The sequence below is a fragment of the Hirundo rustica genome, unplaced genomic scaffold, assembly GCF_015227805.2.
Source record: "Hirundo rustica isolate bHirRus1 unplaced genomic scaffold, bHirRus1.pri.v3 scaffold_163_arrow_ctg1, whole genome shotgun sequence".
Lineage (NCBI taxonomy): Eukaryota > Metazoa > Chordata > Aves > Passeriformes > Hirundinidae > Hirundo > Hirundo rustica.
Genome location: NW_026690238.1, coordinates 4,452 through 28,676, shown reverse-complemented (window position 1 = coordinate 28,676; position 24,225 = coordinate 4,452). Strand labels below are relative to the sequence as shown.

Genomic DNA, 24,225 nt, shown 5'->3' with positions numbered 1-24,225 from the left:
AGAAAGCTTGACATTTTCAGCCTCCAGGGTTCCAACACATCACTTGTGTAAACCCAACCTCCCTGTCCAGGGGAAAATGCCACCTTTTTGGGTATTGTCAGGAGCATTGTGGTTTTCCATTCACATCCATCACAAAACTGAGTTGGAATCAGTTTTACTGGGAAGCAATGGACTGTATTTTCTGCCACAATTCATTAATTCTTCTGCCACTTTTCCCCATGCCCACATTAGATGCTCTCCGTGACAACGGTCAGTGGTTATAGCCCCTTCCAGGGTGGCAGCAGCTCTTTCCCCATTTGTGAGGCTTACTATCTGACCTTGGAGCTCAACACCCCCCGGTTTTAGGGACTCTGGAAGTCCTCTGACAAGGGAGGACTTTCTTTAGGAATCTACTGGCATCATCTTGGGAGATCCATGTCAAAGTTTTAATTCTCGCTCATGCATCATTTGCAAACAGGCAGCTTTTTGCACATTCTCAGCTCTTTGATCAGTAGTTCCTGCTGTCACCAGGGACTCTCCCCTTTTCAGGGGATTTAGTCCACCAGCCCTGTCAGCTGCTCCCTGTGTGAGAGACCAGGGAGCTGCGCTGTCTCCTGCAGCCAGGAAGGCTCTGAATCCCCAATACCCTTCAGCCTTTTTATTTGACAATAAAATGTGATCACCTCTACTGAGGGACACTCTCCAAGATATTTCTTCTCTGACTCCTTAGAGGCTTGGCCATATTCACTTATAATATAGCTAACTCAGTAACCATGTATGGGACTTTGTGAGTTGTTATTTGAGGTGATTCATCCTTTCAACCATCATACACCTATTCAGTTTTAATTAGTAGCCATTGTTACCAAAATCAGCTTGAGAGAAAACTTCTAACACAGTTTTGAGTATTAGAAAGCAGTCATTCTTTATTCCAGTACAGGTGACTCAGGGGATCCTTCCTCTAACTGAGTGCACAGAGCATGGAGTTCTCATACACACTGAGCTCTTCTCATACACACTGATCGCACCTTCATTAGCTGTCCACACTTACTTGATGGATATGTTTTACTTTATTTTACACAGTGTGATGGATTTGTTCATAAACCTGCTGGAAACACCAATACATGTAATGGTTTCATGTTTGTAAAAGTCTGGTTGCCACATTTAATGTAGTGGTTAGAGTGTCTTCTAGAACTCTGCTGTGAGATAGGATCAGGAGAAAAGCAAAGCAGGCTCAAATCCTAAAGGGTACAAAGGTACATTTATTAACACACACTAAAAGAAGAAAATGAAAATCAAAATGAAACTTTCAAAACACTTTTCCTCCTTCCCCACAAATGTTCATTTTCCCACTGACAACACAAAGAGACAAAACCTGTGATTTTCAGTCTGTTTAACCATTTAAAAATAGTCTTTCATTAGTTCTTTAGGGAGAGGAGTCTCTCTTAGGATTCCCATGGAAAGATCGCCACAAGAAAACAGTCCACTGATGGCTCCCATGTCTCAGCGGCCCAGAAATTCTGCAAACCATGAAATCCCTCCCATTAGCAGTTTTTTTCAACAACTGCCTATGGATCATGGACTCATGCAATACTGGGGATATTGTTTTAAAGATAAGCAACTCCAAAGGCAAAGGATTTTTCATCTCAGGGAACAGATGTCTTCTCTCTTCTTCACTGACGCAGAGGGCTTGTTATCTCTCTGTTCAAACATCTCATGGGATTACAGGATCACAGCTCCTAATTCAGTATTCACTCAGTCCATCACAAATACCTTTTCTCAAATCCACAAATCTGAATAATCATGTCCCCAAAATGAATATTTTTATCATGGTTTAAAGGGCAATACCAATATATTACAATTCATTACCATGGCTCATAAGAGAAGTCCAGCCTAAAATGGCAACTCCTCAAATCCCTCCTCCCAGACAGTCTTTCACTCTCTCTTCACTGACTTCCATCTCACGCCGTGTCTTCTCTACGCTCACTCTGTCCCTTTCCTCTCACTCAGAGAAGGATTAGGGCTTTGGAAGTTTCGTCTGTGCAAGGAAAGAATTAACATCTTGCTATCATGGCTTGGCATAGTTTTGTTTTCTAGATATAAAGAAATGTAATATGTTTTTCCCTGCCCTGACCGTAGAGCGGGGGGAGGACGAGGACCTATCAAAAAGCTGGCGGAAATATTGGCAGCTAAACTGACCGACGAGAACTGTCGACGTGACTTTGGATGGGACATTTAAAACTAATCTGCTGGGACCGCCTCGCTCTCTCGCTTTGGGAACAGCAATAAAGTAACATCGTGGGCGGCCAGGCCAGGCCCAGCCAGGCCCCCAGAAGCTGCTGCCTGCATGGAGAGTGGGGGAAGCTCAGGTCGGGCCCCCACTGCCAGCTGGGTGGCTGGGCCAGGCCTGGCCGGGCTTTCAGAAGCTGCTGCCCGCGTGGAGAGCGGGGGAAGCTCAGGTCGGGCCCCCCACTGCCAGCTGGGCAGCAGGGCCGGGCCTGGCCAGGCCTCTGAAAACTGCTGCCCGCATGGAGAGCGGGGGGAGCTCAGGTCAGGCCCTGCTGCCCTCTGGGTGGCTGGGCCGGGCCTGGCTGGGCCTCTGAGAACTGCTGCCCACATGCAGCGCAGGGGAAGCTCAGGTCAGGCCCTGCTGCCCTCTGGGTGGCTGAGCCCGGCCCGGTCCAGCCTCTGAGGGCAGCTGGGCTGGGCCTGGCCGAGCCTCTGAGAGCTGCTACCCGCATAAGAGCAGCCTGGATGAAGCCTTTTTTCATCTTTGTAGTAGCTCTGAGCTGGACCGCCCTGGATGAGACCGAGGGGTGGAAAAAAGGACATCTACTAGCTTCTTCTATCAGCACAGGCTTGCATTTTTTCTTTGGCCCCGCAGCCCGGCGCGTGCACATGGCCTTTGCAAGCCCAGGTGGATTTAACCCTTTACTAGCAACATAAAACTTTAAAGCACAATTCTTTCTTGAGAGAAAGAAGAAAAAAAACATAAGGGTACATAAAACAGGCACCGAATGAAGTCAGTTAGATGAGAAGTGAAAGAACTAATAATTTTGGAATAGGATTGAAGAAGTGGACATTTTTAACCGGACTTTTCTAAGGTAAATTATGAAGAAATGAACTGTTCTTTACAGCATCTTAGTATTATTTGGGTAGAATGCTATTCTAATCAAAATTAAGGACTGATGTAATGGAGATTTATTTAGGAACTTTGAAACCCCCACTCCTCGGTCAAAGGGAGGTCTCAGCCTTTGAGACAAAGATGATTTTAGATCAGAAGAAGTATTCGTAAATAATACCCCAAATACACTGAGAAGCTTTGCTGATAGAACATCACAGTCTGCGAAAACTCCAAGGGGCAGCAGATGTGTGACATTGAGAGCACTGGACTATTTTGTCTTGTGGCAAACGTCTTCATAAAAAGATCTTAGTAGGACTCTTCTCCTAAAGTAATGAGTGGTTATGTCTAAGTGGTGAAATTGACTGAAAATCCTAAGTTGTGTCTTTCTATGTGGTTCAGTAAGAAAGTTAATAGTTTGTAAGAGGAAAGAAGCGTGTTTCAAGGTATCATTCTGTTTAAGTTTTTCTTGTTTCTCAACTTCTTTTCTCCTTTTCTCAGTCTTTCAATATATGTTAATAAAACTATTTTTGTTCATTTTTAAGCTTAAGCCTGCTTTGTTTTTTTCATAATCTCTCCTTCCCAAAAAATATTAACACTAAAACCCCTTCAATAATTAGTGTTTCTGCCCAGTTTTATTAACTTAAAACCATTACACTTCCTGAAGGCCTGCAGTGGCCACATGATCTGTGATTTGTGCTGGGCAGCAGCATCTAGGATTTTCAAAGCCATGGGGATGGAGGCTAAGAAATGACAGCCAGGATCTCGGTACTTAGGTAGGCTGGTGGATGCCTCCACCTCTACCTCCTCGCCTCATCCAGAGACGACCGGCTCAGGGCTGCTCCCTGGGACCCAGGGGACATCTTCCTCAGCCTGAGCCAGAAGCGGGGGCAGGCCTCAGAGTCAGATGGATGTTAGCAACTACTTAGACCTGGGCTCAGGCGGGACAGGGCATAATCCTTCCCCTCCCTTGGCCCCAGAATCATTGGGCCCACCCTGGCCAAGACGGCTGCAGACCGGGCTGGGCCCAGCCCAGGCCACCAGACCTGTGAGGGCCACGTGGTGGAGCAGGGCTGGCCCTGTTACCTGTTCCAAAGCAGAGAGGAAAAGGGCAGTTTCCCAGGATCCTCCCATATTTAACCCTGTGTGTTCACAGAGACATATAATTTGCCTATTGCCTGTATTAGCTGTCATTTCAAAACCAATCACTAATTGGTTTAGCTATAACTTCTGGAAAAATCAATTCCCTAATGTCAAACAAACACGCACAGGTGAGAGCTATGAGCTACTCCTATGTGTCACAGAATCATTGGCTATCTGTTATTCCCCTTCCGTCCCTGACAATTTTATGACAATAACAGAAAAAAAATTCACTGCTAAGCGTAAACACATAACTGGGACCCCTATGCTCCAGCAGCAGCACAGTGAGACCACTGAGCCAAGGAAGTGACACCACAGCCAGTACCTCCATTGTCAGTCTGCCTCCAGGAGCCTGCCCAAATCCCCTCCCAACCCTTGTGTCCCCAGTCCCTGGCACTCAGCCCTTGCAGCACACGCTCACACGGCCCAGCTCTGGCTCCTGTCACTGGCTCCAGGTCTGCTTGGCCAGGGCTGGGCTTGGCAGAGTTTGGGCTCATTCCTCTTTTGTCCTGCAGGTTCAAAGCTGAGCAGCTCCAGAGCACAGATCCTTGATGGGATCAACCTTCTCAGCCCTCCATGTGTGTGACAGGCCAGGCTTGGTTCCCAGTGCTGCCTCCCTTGGCACTTACCACTGACACTGGTTTCCCTGGATGTTGTGGTTTGGGGCTTCCTGCCCTCTCTGCTCTCCCTGCAGACAGTGAAGCTGCTCCTGGAGCAGAGACCCTGAATGGAGCAGAGCCTCTGCTGCCACACCCCCTGCCCCAGTGCCACCCCCTGTCCCCTGCCCATCTGCAGCGCACAGAGCTCGAGTCACCCCCAGCTGTGGCTCCCCTGAACACAAAGGAGACACAGAGCAGTGCAGTCCAAATCAACTCCTTTATTAGCAGAGCCTGCAGGGGATGAGGCTGAAGCAGCCCTTCAGCCAGCTCTCCAGGAGGGCTTGGCCCTCGCATTGCCAGCAGGGTTGCAGCACCTGCACAGCAAAAGCCCCCACAGCTCCCTGGGGCAGAGACACCTGGTGCCACCTTCTCCAGAGCACGGCTCTGGTGCCACCAGCCACTGGACAGCACCAGCACTGGCTCCAGGGCTGCTGCAGAAGGTGCTGGCAAACAGGATTCTCCACATGGGGCATTTCAAAGGGTTTTGCTCAGCTGAAAGGCCAAGGACAGGAACAGCTCCTGCCAGGGCTGAGGGCTGGAGGGAAGGGCAGCAGCCCCAGGCACCTGAGCAGGAGCAGCTGCCCTGGACAGAGACACAGCACCTCCAAGACAGGGAGTGAAAGCACTGCCTGAGCCCCAGGGCAGTCGTGTCACTGCTTTCCAGAGCCTGGAGGCACAGCAGCTCCTGCTGGGAGAACAGCCTCAGTTGATCCAAGAGGCTGCAGTCAGGGAGGGAAGGATGATGCCCAAAAGCCAAGCAGGCCAGCTTGCAGCCAGCATGGAGCTGGCCTCAGGTCCTGCAGCCCTTTCTCCAAGCAGGACACCTCCTTGCTGCAGGAAAACTGCCTTTGGGGCACTGTCCCTTCTTGTCTCACAGCAGCTGATCCAAGGGGTGCTTGGAGTGCTGCCTTTGCCCTTGCCCTGACCTTGTGGCATGGCCATGGGTCAGTCGCCCCAAGGAGGGCGTTTGATTTGGCTCTAGGACAAAGCAGAGGGAAATGCTTATGGCAAGAAGGCAAGAAGGTTCTTGCTTTCTCCTGATGCAAGGGAGTTGCTGAGTGATGGCTGCAGTAAGGTCTTATTTCACCAAATTTGAGAGCTTTATGATATCCTTATCTTCACTGGGTTTGAGAGCACCATCATTGTGACTGCATTTTTTGGAGAGCTTGGTACAAAGTTCTCCTAAACTGCAAAGCTGTTTTGGTTCATTCTTCCCTTGGATGTGGCCTAACACCTGTCCAGCTCGGACAGTACTTCTTGCTTCGTAATTCTCCGCCACGCCTCAGGGATTTCTCCTCTTCCCTCAAACTTCCCATTGTACAGAGCTTCCAGCTGCGTCCCGAAATGAGACACAAACCATTTCCAGTATGCCTGCATGGATGGGTCAGGAAGAATGTTCCAAGTGGAATAAGGAGGTCCAGCATTACGGTATGTCTTGTACGGGATCCATGGGCCTTGGGATTGTCCACCTTTTCTGAATAAGGCATTGCTTGACACAAGGCTGGAACAAATATCAATGACCAGCTGGCGTGTATCATAGTCATTTTCCCCCCATGTGATTCCTGATAAAGCTTGTGGGCGATGGAAGACCACCTGATGGTCTCCATCATGTCCCTGCATGGTGTTTGTGCAGAGAGCCCCACAAAAGGGACACCGTGCCCAGCACCCTGAAAAATGCTCCGCCAGGATAGTTTGAGGCTGCCTTGAGAATGAGCTCATGTCAGCATCAGCAAATTCATTCTTGAGCCTGTCCCTCAGGTCACCCAGAGCTTCTGCCATGACACTGCTCAGGAACTCAATGTCTGTGACCTCCTGGTGCTCGATGCCCTTCAGGTCACTTCTGGGCAAGCTGATCACCTCTGTCAGTTCCCTGCAAAATTCATCCAGCCAAAGAGAGACTTTGTCTTCTCTGTCTTTTCTGTCTTTGACAATTTGGGTTGATAAAGAAACAGCTGACAGGATGTTTCGATAGAGAAGATTAAGGGAGGAATCTAAAAACCTCTCAAGCCTCCCACTCCCATCTAAACAGTGACTCTTCACTCGTGTCTCAATGTAATTCTGAAAAAACTCCTTTGGAAACTTCAGGTACTGCTTGAAATACTCAAAATTTTCTTGTTCTGCCAGGTATCTCATTATGGAAACTTCCAGATTGGCTCTGTTGCCCCTGAAATCTGGGAATTTGCCCTGCATGTCCTCAGCAATGTCCTTAGCTGTCCTCTCATAGACAGAGCGGCGAAGAGCTGGTTCAATCTTGTCACAAAGGAAAACAGCAAAAGTTGTGATCGAAGTGGCTCCTTGGCAGGAAATCTGGAAACATTGGAAGAAATCTTCTCTCTTGCTCTTCAGGTACATGACTGGGTCATTTGCCTTTTGGAATGCTTCGTGCATGGCTTTAAACCTTTCTGCTGCCATTTTGCACAGATACAGAGACAAATCTATGCAATACTCTCTATTAAAAGTATATTTTGCATCTCTGGGGACAGAGTTCACACCTTTTTGTACTTCATTGAGTATTTCATGAATAAAAATTCGACTGTAATCGTGTTTCTCCTGTTCTTTCTTATCAATGTTTGATCTTACACTTGCTGTGATATTTTCTGTGACGTGCTGCAAGTTGATCACATCAGCACTAGAAGAGTGCCAAAAATCTCGGATGTAGCTAAAATTCTTTGTCTTCATGATGTGTTTTTCCTTGTCAAAAGAAAATCCTCTGCCTTTGGGAAATGACCTGATCCGTTCTTGGAAACCCGGCTCCTTAAAGTGCTCTAGAAGGACACCTTCAATTTCTGCATCAATATCCACCCATTCTGGAGGAGAAGCAGCACAGGAGACTTCAGCAATCCAACTGTTCCAGACAAGAGTAAAGTTGTTCTTCAGTTCTCTCTCACTGAGGCTCTTCCCTTTCAGAGTCACAGCCAGCTCCCTGCTCCTTCTCAGGAGCTCATCTTCATAATCTAACTTCCTTGCATCCAGTTTCTTCTGCTCCTTCTGTAGCTCAATGAGATTCTCACATTTCTTTTTTGTTTCACAAAGAAGAGCCTCTTTCAGTTCTTTCAGCTTCAGCTCTGTGCTTGATTTCCACTGCACCAGTGTCTCATGATCTTTGTCTTCACTGAAATACTTTTCCACTTCTTCCTCAATGGCATCACTTGTCTCTTGCACCAGAACTTCAAGCGGTTCTCTGGTCACATTCTGCAAGTCCCCATTGCGAATTTTGTTGTCCAGTCTCATCTGTACGTCTAAGATGTGACTCCGCAGCTTCCAGGTCCACTGACTAAAGGCACTTTCCAGTCTCCTGTACACAGCAATCTCCAGGGAATTCTTGAAGCTGAAAACAAAGTTTTCATTCAGCAAAGCATTCCAGAGGTCAGCAATACGAACTTTCAGGCTCGAGAGCCTCAAAATGCTTCGCTGTGACTGCTTCTGGGCAGCCTGGAGGATTTTACTCTTTAGTTGCTGGATGTTCTGGCTGTAGCTGGGGTTGGGTGGTGCCATTGGGGGGTTTCCTTCCCACAGGTGAGCAAAGTAGTGAATGTGGGTGTTCACATCAAAGCCAATGACATCGCTGAAGGAGGAGATGTCACAGAATTCCTGCTGGGCTGCTACCACGGTCATTTCATCCAGCTTTTCCTGCAAACGCCTTTGTCCTTCCATGTTCTGCTCCTGGGCAGATATTGCTCCCACATTTTGGTGGACAAAGATGCAGCTTGGGGAAAGATTGACTTTCTTCATCCTCAGGAAAGCCTGCACAGCGATCTGCAGAACATCTTGCATTTCTGATGGATTTTCTCCAAAGATATTGATCACGGTCAAGTTGCCAACACCAATGACAAAGGTGGCCAGCTCATTGTCATGGTTCAGGGACTGTTTATTGGCCATCTCGATGGCACGAAGTCCTTCTGTGTCAACCACCAGCACAAAATCAAAGCCCAAGTCTTGCTGCAGCTCCTCGCCCACTGGGATGAGCTGCATAAAGGCTCCGCGGGTGCATCTCCCCGCGCTGACATTGAACTGCAGCCCAAACATGGCATTCAGCAGGGTGGATTTGCCGGTGCTCTGGATGCCCAGCACAGAGAGCACAAACACTCGTTTGTCCCCCAGCCTCTCAATTAAGCTGTCAAAGATTGCTCCCACCCATTGCAAGGGCAGGTAAGAAGCATCCCCATCCATCAGCTCCATGGGATACCCTGAAACCATCAGCTCTGCTGCAATTTCTGGCAGTTTGACAAAATTGTAATTCTTTGTCTCCATATATTCCAGAGCTTCATAAATCTGCCCTGCTTCTCTCAGAAGGTGCTCCAGGCTGATGGATGAATCATTGAGTTCATCAGAGAGGGCATTCAAGCGACTCAGCAAGTGATCATTTACACTGCTTTTTTCCTTGCTTTTCTTCTTTGCCAGGATTTCAGACCATAACTCGTGATAGTCTCTCCTCAATTCTTCAAGGCGGCCACAAGAGAGCTCGCTCATAAAGACCTTCATCCACTGCAGGAAATATTTCTTGGTATCTGCTGGCTGGGCCTGGAGAAAGCCAAGGAATGATTTCATCAGTGGGTTGAGAGGAAAAGCTTGCTCAAGTTGCTTTTTTCTTATTACTTTCTTCTCGTTTTCAATTTGGCTGCGATGTTGCTCAATGCTCGTGTTCCCCTTCTCCTGCAAGCGAGTGAGTTCCTTGTCCTTTTTGCACCACTGGTACCACAGTTTTCCTTGAAGCGGCAGCAGCTGGGATTTGATCTCAGACAGCTTCTCTTTCTTCAGAAGGTCCACCAGCTCCTTTGCCTCTGCTTTGGCTGTCATGCATGCAGGTTGATCTGCATCCACTATGAATCCGTGCTGGCGAGCTTTGTCCACGCAGGTGTCCAGGCTGAAATGTGGATTAGACCCTTGCAGGAGTTTCCCAATTGTCTTGTTCAGCTGGTCCATAAGTTGTGCTTCGTTTCTGTTCTTGATCCCTATTGTAATGGTTTTGCTGGATTGTCCAGCTGCAACATTCTCTTTTTCCGTGAGAAGACAAATCAAAGGCCTTTGTGACTTCCATAGGTCCTGCAGAAGCTTTTTCCCCCTGATGTCCATGCGCTCTGAATCAGATACGAGAGCCACGTTGACAGCAGATATCTCCTGCAGGAACTGCAGCTGTGCTCCGTGATCCCTGGCATCTCCATGCAGGTTGCAGAAAGCCACGCAGCACTCAAAGGTGTCATCAGGGCTTCCACGGGGGCAGTACCAGGCGATCTCCACCACCCCTTCCATCAGCAAACGCTCTCTGGTGCTGCCTCTGCACTGGCGGTGGAAGAAAGTGTCGTGTTTGCGTTTGCTCAGCAGAGCGTTCAGGAGCTGAGACTTGGAAGAGGAGGCTGAGCTGCCAATGCGGATGAAGGACACGATGGGTGTCTGAGCCTGAAAGATAAGTTTCTTGTAACTCTTTGTTCTGGCCTCCTTTCCTGACTTCTCCGCCTCTTTCCAGCTCCTTTGGATTTGGCTGAGGGCGTAGAGCAGGAACTCAATGCGTGAAGTGCACGGGTTGGGCACCAGCAGAGGCAGCGCCAGTTGGCAGAAGGCCAGCTTGGTTGCAAGGGTCTGTCTGAGGAAATCATCAGCACAGTGGAAAATGGCCATCTGCAGGTCCATGGGGTGCACATGGCCGTCCCTGTTCGCACCTTCAGGGGCTGCTTCTATCAGATTATCAAGAAAATTTTCAAAGGACTCTGACAGCTTATGCTCTTGCTCTGTAGTTTCTGACATGGTTGCAAGGCCTGGGTTGTTGTCATCCCAGCAAGTCAAATACCGCACCTGGTAATCCACAGTTAACAGCTTTTGCAAGAAGTAACTTGGCAGTTCTGTGTCCTTGCTGGGCTGGCTGTCCTGCAGAGATATCTTGCAGATGGTGCGGAAATCTCCCATCCCCATTTTTCTTGGATAGTAACTTTGGAGTCCAAGGCGCTTGAGCAACTGCAGGAACTCCTGGTTTGTAATGGCTTCATTAGCTTTGGATTCACCACTGTCTGACTTGGATTGGAACTGACTTGGAGGCTCAGGTGTTGGAAAAGTATCTTCCAGGTCTCTGAGTATGTTCTGCATCCTCTGTTCATCCAATTTCTCATCCAAGCACCCACTGATCAAGGAACGCAAGTCCCGTTCCAGCATCTCCCAGTCTGTGCCTCCACTGTGCTTTTGGAGGAGATTCTTTATCCGTGGGGACCACAAGCCTTTCATGTGATCTTCCATGAAAACTAATCGCTCCCTCTTCTGCTCAGGGGACAGCTCTTGACTTTCGGGTGTCACAGTCAGACCCAACAGCAGAAGGGAGGCCTCAGCTCTGTCGGCATCTTGCTCCTTCAGGTTCACGTACTCCTCATGTGCCGCTGCCATTTCCTTGGCCATGTACTGAATTTCTGGGTGTCCAAGGAGGTGCTGGAAAGTGCTGCTTTCCACCTGGTACCCTGTGCTGCTCGCAATCAAGAGCACCAACAGTTCCATGTCCTTCTGAGCCCGTTCCTGGAGAGCCTGGAGTAAGGAATAAATGGCGAGGCTGCTGGTCAGGGTGGCTTCTATCTTTGCTTCATGAATGGCAGAAGCAGAGCTTGCTGGTGCGTAGGTGACAGCATGGATGTGCTCCTTCATTTGCTGCAGTGTTTTGATGAGGTCACCAAGCTCAGAGACTTTGGGAGAGCTGGGAAGTTGGTGCCCAGTCTGGAGGATCCATTGCATAATAAAGGAAGCCTCAGGGAAGTCCTTGACAGAGTAGATATGAGGATCCAGGAGGCTTCTCAACATTACCTTGATGGAGCTGGTGTTTTCTGGAGGTGACTCCTGGCAGCTGCGCACGGTGTTCACCAGGAAGTCCTGCAGGGCTTTGTCTGACAGGCACATGTTGATCCACACACTGGGGTTCCTGGTTCTTGCATTCAGATCATTTTTTAGCTCCATCAACGTGAGCAGCTTTCTTTCATTCACCGTCACCTCCCAGGTCTTCACAGTCTCCATGAAATCTCTGGCTTCTTGCACTGCAATATCTATTTCCTTCCCAAAAGAGGTACCTGTGCTCTGATTTGTCAGTTCTTTGTACGCATCCCTGAGGGCTCTGCTCATCTGACCCACGGACTTAAAATACCTGCTGTGATTGTACAGGATGACATCCCACACTGGGACCAGCTCAAAGCCACGGTCAATAACGCACCACGTTGTGTTATCAGACATGAGCCCCGTTTTCCACTGAGGAAGAGAAGCTGTGTCTGGTGGGCCCCCTGTGTTGACCACCGAGAGATGAATTGCTGTATGGGAACTGTCTCCAGCTCCTCCCCGGACAGAAGCCTGTGAGCTGGATTTAGAAACATCCAGGGAACCCGCAGCATTTGCCAGGAAGCCCCCATAGCTCATCCTGACAAAGCTGTTCAGTGTTTCAGATGTTTGTCGCTTCATCTCTTCTCTCTGCTCGGCTTGGAATCCTTCTGTGGATGCCTTCCACCAGAATATCCCCCCAAAGTGGAGGGGACCCTGGTTTACGTGGGACCCAAACCTGCTGAAGAACCTCTCACACCTCTCCAGCAGGGGGGCCTTGTCTTCTTGAGTGAAGCACAAAAGCTGCTCCATGTCTTGCAGCTCCTGCAGAGCCGCATCCGAGAGGCGAAGCTGATGTCTTTGGAAGTAGCAGGAGGCCAGGGGGATGTACTGGTACATGGTGCTGCAAAAGTAACTCTGCTCGGAGTGGGACTGGTGGGTGTCCTGTGACTGTGAGGAGCTGCTGTGATTTACACCTGCTCCCAGATTAATCCCCCAGAATCCGGCTTTGGCAGAAACGCTCAAGCTGAACCCCAGCTGCTCCATGGACTTGGTGAAAGTGGATTCTGCTGCTGCGGAGGAGAACTCCTTCCTCTCAAGCAGCGATCCTTGCTCCGGACCAGTGAGCTGGAATCCCTCAGGAACCCTGAGGAGCTGCTCTCGCGTTGCCAGCACATCTTCAGGTCTGCTGGTTCTGTAGATGCCCTGCAGGGCCAGTCCCCCCGACGCCCGCCTCAGCACCTCTGTGTCAGGGATGTTCTCCATCCTGACTGCTGACAAATCCTGCTGCTCCAGCTGCTTCTGCATGCTCTCCAGCATATCTGCCAAGGGTTTCTTTGGTGGTGCCCAGAACTCCTTGGGAATCTCCATGGCTTGCCACAGAGTCTCTGCTTTCTTCCTTATAGCCTCCTGGCTTTGGTTACCGCTGTTGAGCATTTCAGTCAGATCGTTCAGGGCTTGTTTGGCCTTTTCTTGTCTTTGCTTTGTCTTCTCCAAGTGCTCCTTCTGCACCTCTTTAGCAGTTGTTTTCTCATCTGGTATTTTCAGGACTTTCTGGAGTGCCTTTTTCTCCCAGGGGTGCCGTACTTCACACTTCAGCTTGAGATAGTCTTTATGTTCCACATATTGCAGGGCTTCTCTGCACTTGATCCCAAGGATCTGCATCACCTTAGGCAGCCAGTATCCAGCATCCAATCCTTCCTTCTCTAACTCCTCTGCCAGGAGCTGTGCCTTTGCATCCCCCTCTTGTGTATCCTCCTGTGAAGCCATGCCTGTGGAGGAAGAAAAGAGACTTTCCCTAAGGTGCTGTCAGAGGCTCCATTCTCCTGGCAGAGGCCCTGCAGCAGCTGCAGCCCAGGGGATTGCTCCCACCCGGCTGCTGGAGCCCAGCCTGGGATGGCACAAGAGCCAGGGTCTCCTTCCCAGCACACTGGATGTGCCTGTTGCTTTCCTGCTTGCAGGATCCACCCTGAAATTGAGTTTGTATCCCAGAGACAAAACAAACACACAAAGGCCCAAATACAGACAGAGACACACAGACACACCAATACAAACACAGACACACGGACACACAGACACACACAGACACACACAGACACACACAGACACACACATAAGGCAAGAAGGTTATGAGTTAAGTGGTGATTGATTAAGACTAGCAATCTAGACAGTGTATCTTTAATTCTGTCTCGGTTTGAAAAGACAGGTATCTGCTAGGGAGAGGCGGGGCCTCTCTAGGAATGGGAAATTCCAATCCATTCCCTCCAAGTTATTATAATTTGGAAGATTAAAAAAACGCTTTTCAGTCAGAGCTATGGGGAAAGGAATAACAGTCCTTTACTAGTAAATATAACAGGACAAACAAACAACAACAGCAATAGTTGTTGTATTTCCCCATGAGACTAGATGACCGCCGATGGCAAAAGTAAAAGGGTCTGCTCTCTTTCACTGGGTGGGATATTACAGCTTTTATTCTCGAGTCCTGCCCTGCTTGGCTGGAGCCCATCCTGATCACTTGCAGGTGCCAGAGAGACCTCGGCCCCGCCCAAGAGGAGGCTTTTTCCCCAGGGGGCAGCGCCAGAGGCAGGGACAAGACATCACCCAATCAGGGAGAAGTGGCAGTGGAAGAGTTAGGTTACAGCTGAGTAAGGGCAAGCCATGATACAGATTACAGATCTGATAAACATAACACAATTAATGCATTACAACATTTCCCCTTTTCTTATTAAATTAAGAAGGAAGAGGGCTCGGTTCCTGGGAGATGCTCAGAGTTTGGACCCTGAGTACCTTTCAAGTTGCAGAAGAAAAATGACTTCTAGTGCAAACAAACTGTTTATAAAAACACTGTTAAGGAATAATGATAAATAGAAGGAGAAGGTTTGGCACTTTCTCCTCCTCCAGGCAGCACTGGCCACTTGTGGGGCTTCTGCAGGTGGCTTTGCAGTCTTAGGGATGAAAGGTTTCACCCACTCGGCTGGCACCCAGGTGGGGGGGTCACAAGATGGAGGGGATTCCTTTGTCCAAAATGGCCGAAGCCATGTGCTCCCGAGCCACGAGGAATCTCTCCCTTTGTCTGTCCCTCCTTCCCGCAATCCCTTTTGCAATCCCTTCCTCTCCCCAGACCCCTCCTTCCCTTCGGTGCCGCCCCTGCCACCGCCCTCTCCTCTGACTCTGCCCCCTACCCTCAAACCTCCGCGCTCCGACTCCTCCCCGTGTGACTCAAGCCTCCAGCCCCTCCCTGCCCCTGGTTCCCACGGGTTCCCCGCCCACAGTCCCAGTTCCCACGCCCCAGAGGGGAGGTGGGGGGGGAACCGGGAGCCTGGAAGCAGGAAGAGATCCTGGCTTTTCTGCCACCCCTGTCACATACCGACGGTCAGAAAGCGGGGGTGCTGTCCACAGTAACTGGGACCCCTTCCCACAACAAGCGATTCAGGATTTGTGTAAAGCTCAGGCCAAATTTGGAGGCAAAAGTGAATATTTTCACAGCCTTTGAAAAGCAAATTTAGCAGGAAATCCTATTGTTCCCTTTGACCCCTGGCAGCTTTTCTCTTCCCTCCTTTTGTCCACACAGTTTAGGCTTTGGGACTCCACATGGAAAAAAAGATTAAGAGATTTACTTCCGGAGCTTTGGCAAAATCCTGAAACGGCTGTCGATAATAATAATTTGCCAATTCGATTAGAACATCTATGTGGTGATGGTGAATGGGTCGCAACACTCAAGCAGGCTCAGGAAATTCCTTTAGCTGTTTTAAAATGCATTAAAGATGCTGCTTCCTAAGCATTCTTTTCAATCCAGTCCGATGGGCCTTTCCAACCTTACAGTAAAATAAAGCAGCTGCCATCAGAATCTTTTGTAACATTTGTGGAGCGATTAACCCGAGCTATCGAGTTGCAGGTTAAGAATGAAGGAGCCCAAGAAGAAGGTCCTGGAGGAGATGGCACTGACCAATGCAAACGAACAGTGCAAGGCAGCCATCCTCAGCCTGCCCGGGTGACACGCTGCACGTGTGTACCCAGAAAGTTCCTTTCATGACTGCACACCTTAATCACAGTTCCAGAGATGCATTCAGACCACTGCAAAGAGCTGCCGTGGCAGACGCCATGCCCCCTGTGCCTCTGCCATGCCCACTGCCCAAGAGAAGAACAACGTGTCTCCTGTGTGATCAGGCTGGATGTTGGGCATCTCAATGCCCTTTGAAGAAGCAATTTCTGGACTTTTGGGACAATGGGGGTGGGGAGTCTCAAGAGTCCAAAGGGGATTTTTCAAAAAAATAAAATCTGAGTGCCGGCCTGCCCAGCACGCCGACATAAATGGGACAAGTCTGAGGAGGCGTGATGAAAAACTAGAAAATGCAAATGTTAAACTAAATAATCCTGTTATAACCAGTTCTACCTTTCAGCAGAAGTCACCAGATATGACCCTTTCAGATCATGATGTGAGCAGACCTTGTCTAACCACAGAATGTCTCCAAAAGCCTTTTAGGTTACAACCGACACAATCCTTGCACCTAAGTGACACAGACTGGCATTTAGGTTCATTGGATCTACAGGTGCCAGGCTCCTGGCAACATGTTGGCAGTAAGTGTGTCATCCTTGGGGACACCAAGTACACAGCGAGAGAGATCGAGATCCTTCCGGGTCTCGTCTCATCAGACCCTAAACAACGAGTTCTCTGGCTGCGCTGTGTCCGTCCACCTTTGTTTCTGCCTAAGGGGCAGATGATAGCTCAGGCAATTCCAGCACCTGACGCGTTCATTAAAAAAGACATCACAAGGAACAAACACCTTGATGTTTGCCCCACACGAGTTATTGGGAGGGACAAACTCATAATAGGGTGTGAGGTCCGTCATGGTGGGGAAGTAATAAACCTCAAAGGGGTTTTGGACACAGGCGCGGATCTAACGATTGTACCAGAAAGGATGTAGCCCTCACACTGGGTACTGCAAAATGTGGCCGGGCACTTAGAAGGTGTAGGGGAAATGAAATGGGCAGAACAATCAAAAAGTGTTGTGCAAATTAAGGGGCCAAGCAGACAATTAGCTACACTGCGTCCATTTGTTTTAGATTATTCAGAGCCCTTGTAGGGGAGAGACCTGATGGCCCAGTGGGGGGGTCACGATTGGCATTCCAGATGCCCCCCCACTGAAGAGCGCCCAACCCAGAAACTCAATTGGAAAACTGATTCACCAGCCTGGGTAGAGCAGTGGCCGCTCAGTAAAGAAAAAATGAAGGCGCTTCAGGAGCTAGTGGATGAACAGCTAGCTAAAGGCCACATTGTGGAAACCACATCTCCATGGAATTCCCCAGTCTTTGTTATCAAAAAGGCAAACAAAGGCAAGTGGCGGTTCCTCCACCATCTCCGTCAAATTAATAATGTCATTGAGGACATGGCTTCTCTCCAACCAGGGATGCCATCCCCAGCAATGCTCCCCCAAAATTGGAATTTGGCAATTATTGATGTCAAAGATTGTTTATTCCAGATCCCTCTGCACCCTGACAATGCCCCAAGTTTCACCTTCTCGGTTCCTACCCTCAACTGAGAAGCCCCGAGCAAAAGATACCACTGGAAATTCCTTCCCCAAGGGATGAAAAACTCGCCATCTATTTGTCAGTGGTACCTCTCTTCCCTGCTGTCCCCAGTGCATGCAGCTGCAGGAGAAGCCATCATCCTGCACTACATGGATGATGTGCTCGTGTGTGCCCCCAATGATGACTTACTGTCCCACGTGCTTGACCTGACAATCGATTCTTTGGTTGCTGCAGGGTTCAACCTTCAGGAGGAAAAGATTCAAAGGATGCCGCCTGTCCTAGGGTAACTTTATGATGCTTGTATCCCCAGTCGTCTGCTCCGTTTGTGCTGTATATTGAGTCCTGTGCCTTTAAGACTAGTTCTAAGAGCAAGGAGAAGCGCGGAGTTTGTTTTGAGAAAACTGCCTGACTCCTCCACATTCTTCTGTGGACGGGGTGTTCGGCGGAGGCTTGGAGAGACTGCAGGACAGAGATCTTGTTTTGCTTTTAGTTAGTTTCAGCTAGCTAGGGCAGAGAAATTCCCTGGACTGTTTTTTTTTCCTTTTTCTTGGAACTGTTTAAACCTGCTCTGGACTGAAAACCCAGGGGAGCACTGGGGGCTGCACCTGCGGCCCACCGGGGCCTGGACCTCGGCATTTTCCAGCAGCGCCGGAGGGACTGGGACTGATGAGAGACTGCGAGAGAGCCGAGCTACACCCACGGCAAGAACTTTCTCAATTTGCCATCTCACTCCAGAACGAGAGGCTTTATTGTTCCGTATTATTCATTCTTTATACTTGTATGCACTTCATTTGTTTAGTAAAATAGTTTTTTCCACTTTTCTCCAAAGAGGTTTTTTTACCGGACCAGTTGGAGGGAGGGGCCACTTGGGTTTGCTTCTTTAGAGGGATCCTATATGGGGGTTTTCTCCCAAATTTGTCCCCAAACCAGGACACCACCTTGGAAGTACTTGGGTCTGGAGATGGTAAGCTGACCATTGTGCCGCAAAAATTGGTTGTCAAAAATAACATCAAGACATTAGCTGATGTCCAGCAGTTGTGTGGGTCCTTAAATTGGGTAAGACCTTGGTTGGGTCTGACTATTGAGGACCTAGACCCCGTCATTAATCTTTTAAAAGGGGGAGAGGAGCAAAGTTCTCCGAGGACCCTCACCCTAAGGGCAAGAGCAGCCCTAGAAAAGGTACAGGACTGTATGGCCACCAGACAGGCCAACAGGTGCAAATCAGACTTGCCATTTAAGTTCATCATTTTAGGCAAATTGCCACACCTCCACAGAATGATTTTTCAGTGAGAGAGTGGAAAAATCAAAATCTGCCTGGGCAGTTACCTGAAGGCGCGAAGGTCCCGCGCTGGAGCTCCAATAAACTCTTGTGACCCCGCTCAGCAGAGTCCGCCTTTCTATCTCTGCCGTCGTTGCTTTGAACCACCTGTGCCTACCGCCAAGGTCGCGTGGGAGCCAAGATCCCACAGGATCGGATTGGCTGGCGCGGCCAGCTGGCACGGATTAGCCACACCGCGGTGTCTGAGCTAGCCCGGGCAAGTGTGGAGACCACACTTTAGGCACTGCAACAGCGACCCCACCACCTCCTCAGGCAGACTATTCCAGTGCTTTATCACTCTTTCCATGAAAAACTTTTTCATAGTATCCAACCTATATTTCCCATGATGCAGCTTGAGACTCTGTCCCCTCTTTCTGTCAGCTGCTGCCTGGAGAAAGAGACCAGCCCCCAGCTGTCTACAAGCACCCTTCAGGAAGTTGTAGAGAGTGATAAGGTCACCTCTGTGTCTCCTTTTCTCTACGCTAAACAACCCCAGCTCCCTCAGTCGTTCTTCATATGGCTTGTGTTCCAAGTCCCTCACCAGCCTTGTTGCCCTCCTCTGGAAACACTCAAGCATCTCAACTTCCTTCCTAAACTGAGAGGCCCAGAACTGGACACAATATTCAAGGTCTGGCCTAAACAGTGCCAAGTACAGGAGAAGTATGACCTCCCTGCTCCTGCTGGCCACATTAACCCATGGAATTGATTGAGGACAGCCAATCAATCTCGGCTCTTTGGATTTCAGTAAAGCTTTTGATTCTGTCTCTCCCAGGACCAAGGTGTGTCCCTTCCAACTCAGGCCATCCCATCATTCCATGATTCTCACTCTAACAGACCTGGTGCATTCACTGGACAGCTGCGTTTAAACCTCTGGGGTTTTTGACACTGACACACAACCCTGAAAAATGTCCCAATCTCAGTTCACTTGGATACTGCAGAGATTTATTCCTTGCAAAATATCCTTCTGAGCATTCAGCTTCCATCCCACCAAGGCCACAGCACCCTTACCAGCACAGGTATCGATCCCAGGAGCTGGGACTCAGGTATAGATCCAAGGGCTCCTGCCATCTTCCAGAGCATTCAGGGGCAGCTTTTCCTCAGGAATTCCTGCGAATTTGGGCGATCTGTGCAAGGGCTGTGGGCTCTGATGCCCCTTACTCACCTCACAGCAGATGCTCCTGTTGCTCCCAGCCTTGGCTTCCCAGCAGGCACCAGCAGCCGAGGGCCCCAGCTCAGGGGACACAGCACAGCAGCAGTGGCAGGCCTGGAGCACACAGCAGGGTGTGGAGCAGAAGATGGGAATGCCTTGAGAACTCAGGAGGAAGAGCACCAGGAAGGAAAGACCCAAAATCCTAAAGTAGAAGAGCAGTGAGTCAGGAGAAGGCAACCCATGAGCGTGGCAGATTCATTCCAGGAACCCCTGGAGGCCAACCCTTCTCCACTGAGGAAAGCAGATGCAGAAAAAGCCACTGCCTCGAGATAAGGGCAGTTCAGCAGCAGAGGAAAGCTGGACGTGCTGGCAGAGCACAGGAGGTGTTGGAGTCCAGGGCATTCCTTTGGTTACCCTGGAAGGTCAGAGACCTGGACAGAGAAGTCTGAGAGCCTGGCACAGAGCCCAGGAAGACACTGGCTTTGATCCCAGTCCATGGGAAAGGCTTCCTACACTGCAAGATGAATTACAGGCCACAAGAGTGTGAAAGATAGTAGTTTAGCTTCTCACAGGGTGAAAAACAGTGGGTTTGGGTTTTTAGTGTGGAAGTGAATGGGAGCAAGATGGAAGATTATGGGCGTTGTCTCTTGCTTCTTCTTTCTTCTTCCCTCACTCCATTTTCTGCAGTATCGGCGGCACAAAGTAGTTTAAGGAGATTGGGTCAAAGTAGGGATGACCTGTTTAGTATAACTGATAGGTATTGGCAAATAATGATAAATAAAGAGTACGTAACAATTAGTGTAAGAGGCAGCAACAGCCCAGTGCGGGAGGAGTCGTCAGATGCCCGAGCAGCTGCACAGACCGTAGCTGGGCACTGAGAGAATTGTTAGATAAGAAACAATAAACAAAGCATGCAACCTTGAAAATCAGAATCTGAAGACTCTGTCTCTTTCTTGTGTCCGGCTCAGAACTTTGGAGGAGGCAAAGGACTCTAAAACCACCTGAATCTCGGGACAAAAAATCCCGAGAAGGACGGACTTTAGACACCAGTTATTTTCTTTGGGCACATGTCCAGCTGCTCCCTGGGCAGCAGAGACTCAGTGTGGCACAGCTGCTCAGGAAGGGAACTGCTGGCTCAGGGTCACTGCTGCAGCTTGTCCACTTGACCCACTTGTCCCAGCCCTGTCCTCTCCCAAATTCTCTCCCAATGGAGCACTGCCAGCACTGGTTTAGTCTCAGGAGCCAGAGACTGCCCTGCACAATATTAACTCCAGCCCAATCACACCATGAACCTGCCCCCAGGCACCCCTGGCAGTCCCTGCACGGCTTCCCATTGCTGCAGGAATAGGGAAAAAGCCCCATGTGACTGTGTCAGTGCCCGCAGAGAGGCACTAAGCACATTCAGGGCATAACTCAGGATCGAGCTCCTCCCGGGAAGCAAACGAGGGAAAGCAGCAAGGCTGGCCGCAGAATCTGCCATAAGGAATGCTGGCACCCCATTTCACAAGAACAGACCCCTGAGAGAGTTTTCCCTAGCCCTGCCCCAGGGAAAGGGGCTCTGGGAACACTGCTACCTTTGTGGGGCTGTCCAGGGACCAGGGCGCTCTGGGTGGTGACGCTTAGACTGTGAGAGAGGAGAATCCCACCCTCCCTGCATGGGGAGGGAGAGGAAGAACTGACGCCCTGGGCTTGGGGACAGAGCAGGATGTGCCGTGCCTGCCCCTCATCACCACGGAGCTGCCCTGCTCCCGAAGGAGCGGCGCGGGGCCAGGAACCTCCCCAGCACCAGTCCCATCGCTCCTGCCTGCAGGGGAGCGCAGCCATCCGGCCCCACCTCTGACCCCGGCCCCCTCCCAGCTCAGCCCCGCAGCGCACACGGCTCCCCCCAGCTCCCCCAAAGCGGCTGCCAGCAAAGGCGGCTTCCTGCAGCCCACGGAGGAGCAGACACCGCCCGCCCGCTGCCCTCAGAGCCCTCTCCTCCTGCCATGCCATCTCCCCAGCCCTGGCAAAACACCGGCAACAGGAGGCAGGAGCCCAACAAGATCCCGCTCCCTGCTGCTCCCGGCCCCACCGCTCATCCCCAGGGCCCTACCTTCTCCCTCCGGTCCCCGCAGCTCCTGGCACGGGACAAGCCCAGCACAGCCCCTCTTTATGCAGCCCTGGATCTTAACTGGGTGTGGCTTCACCTTTAATCGGGGCAGCGGGGTAATTCCTGTAAATCAGGCTTTTTACTGCAGCAGAATGTGAAAGTAAACCGTTCTTTTGGAGTCAGATACTTGAGTTACAGTCCAAATCCCATGCCAGCTGTGGTTTGAGTTGGCTCACAGACAGCTCTCATCTGTTGCAGACATCTGACCCTGAACTCCTGTGCCGTTTGTTGGTAATGATTTTGTAAACCATGGGAGCTGAATATGCATACTTGTAAAAAAAGCAGGAAAGGGACTTTGGACAAGGGCTTGGAGGGGCAGGACAAGGGGGAATGGATTCCCATTGCCAGAGGACAGGGATAGATGGGATATTGGGAAGGAATTGTTCCCAGGGAGAGTTTTGAGAGGCTGGGATGGAATTCCCTGAGAAACAGTGGCTGCCCCATTCCAAGACAGGGACACTTCCACTATCCCAGGTTGCTCCAAGCACTGCCCAACCTGGCCGTCCTTGAACACCTCTCCAGCAGGGGAAGAAAAGCAGGAACAGCGCCGGGCTGCAGCTCTCTTGGCAGTGAACATCCCACACCTGATGGTAACAGAGCGCTGGGGTTTGACAGAGGACATTCAACACCCAACCAGAGCAGGGTGCCTGGATTGCTTTTCCCTTGAGATGTGGACACACATATCCTGCTCCACAGCCTCAAAACAAGCCCTGGCATTTGGATATCAAGACCTCCAGCCTGCCAGGACCTCAGGCATCGCCTGCCCCAGTCGGACAAGTCACAAGTGCTGGAGCAGACACCCCTGGCATTTGTCCAGCCTCAGGGGAAGCCTCAGCACCTGCCAGGCAGGGCTGGCACACATCACCTACAGAGCATGGATTTGGTCCCTCCCTTCCCAGTTTAGCTTAGCCTGTCTCCAGAGGGTTCTTTCCAACACCCAAAGAATTCCCTGCTCCTGCAGGAGTGTTACAGGCACAGAACCCCAGGATCACTGAGGTTGGAAAAGGCCTCCCAGCCCATCCAGTCCAACCTGTGCCTGATCCCCACCTTGTCACCAGCCCAGAGCACTGAGTGCCACCTCCAGGAATTCCTTGGACACCTCCAGGGATGGGCACTGCAAACCTCCTTAGGCAGTCCCTGCCAAGGCCTGAGCCCCCTTTCCATGGAGAAATTCCTGCTGCTGTCTAACCAGAACCTGCCCTGGCCTAGCCTGAGGCCATTTCCCCTTCTCCTCTCCCTGTTCCCTGGGAACAGAGCCCGATCCCCCCTGGCTGTCCCCTCCTGTCAGGGAGTTGTGCAGAGCCACAGGGTCCCACTGAGCCTCCTTTTCTCCAGGCTCAGCCCCTTTCCAGCTCCTTCAGCCTCTCCTGGGGCTCCATTCCCTTTCCCAGCTCCGTTCCCTTCCCTGGACATGCTCCAGCCCCTGCAGGTCTCTCTTGTCAGGAGGGTTCCAGAGCTGCCCCAGCACTGGAGGTGCCCCAGCAGTGCCAGCACAGGGGACGGGCACTGCCCTGGTCCTGCTGTCACCCCAGAGACGGCACAGCCCTTGGGCCAGTGGCCTCTTGCCCACCTGGGCACCCCTGGGCTCCTGTCCAGCCGCTGGCGCAGCACCTCCAGGAAATCTTTGCCAGCACCATTGAACCATGAGCCCTACAGTTTTCTAATAGTTTATTAGGAGTCCAGCCTTGTTCAGGTAAATGCCTTAAATCACATAACCAGACAACTTCCCCTGGCATGCTTTGTAAAATGAAAGGTTTAATAACAAGGGAAACAATAAGCAGGTAAAGAAAATGCAGTTTGAGCACAGTGCAGAGGCCATTCTGACACTGTTATTGCAGTCCCGAAAAAGCTCTTTGGTTCTTTTGTGCAGTCCCTTTTGTACTTAACAGTCTAGGTGGGTTCTACTGGCAAATTGCCAATAAGGAAAGGTACAGACTTTGAAGGACAGTGACAAGATCCAACAGGTGCTTCTCTCTTGGCATTGAGCCAATTACGAAGAGAAAGACACAGAACTTTCTAGTTTGGTTTCCTTATGTGTTTCAGGGGAACTAAAACCCTTACCCTTAGACAGAAATGCTCACTCAGGAATGAGGTGCATTACTACACATCCCCTCTCTGCCAGCACTGCACGGCTTCCTTGGGTTCAGGAGCTCCTCAGGGTCCCTTCAGGAGCAGCCACAGGACCATTCGCCCTCTGCCCCTGCCAGCCTGGGACAGCAGGAGCACACTCCTGCCTCATCCCCAGCCACCAGGAATACGCACACTGCAAAATGAAACCATCTGGACTCCTGACTCCATGGCAGGAGAGACCTGGCCAGGGCTGGAAACAGCCTTACGTACTTACATAGAGCAATCAGGGCAATTAACAACAAATATACATCCACTCTGGCAACATGCAAAGATACT

The 24,225-nt window shown here is 50.4% G+C and overlaps 1 protein-coding gene across 1 annotated transcript; it reads right to left on the bottom strand.

Annotated features, from left to right (window-relative positions):
• Nucleotides 1-5,047: 5,047 nt before the first annotated feature.
• Nucleotides 5,048-21,794, bottom strand: LOC120747689 (interferon-induced very large GTPase 1-like). Its single transcript, XM_040053710.2, has 3 exons — nucleotides 21,763-21,794; nucleotides 19,683-19,872; nucleotides 5,048-13,445 (listed from the first exon to the last, which is right to left on the bottom strand). The coding sequence occupies exon 3, from the start codon at nucleotides 13,441-13,443 to the stop codon at nucleotides 6,124-6,126; it is 7,320 nt and encodes a 2,439-aa protein (XP_039909644.1). The 5' UTR covers nucleotides 13,444-13,445; nucleotides 19,683-19,872; nucleotides 21,763-21,794; the 3' UTR covers nucleotides 5,048-6,123.
• Between the last annotated feature and the right edge of the window lie 2,431 nt (nucleotides 21,795-24,225).

What these genes read in the sequence shown, in the direction of transcription:
- LOC120747689 (XM_040053710.2), bottom strand. Translation starts at nt 13,443, where the DNA reads ATGGCTTCACAGGAGGATACACAAGAGGGGGATGCAAAGGCACAGCTC.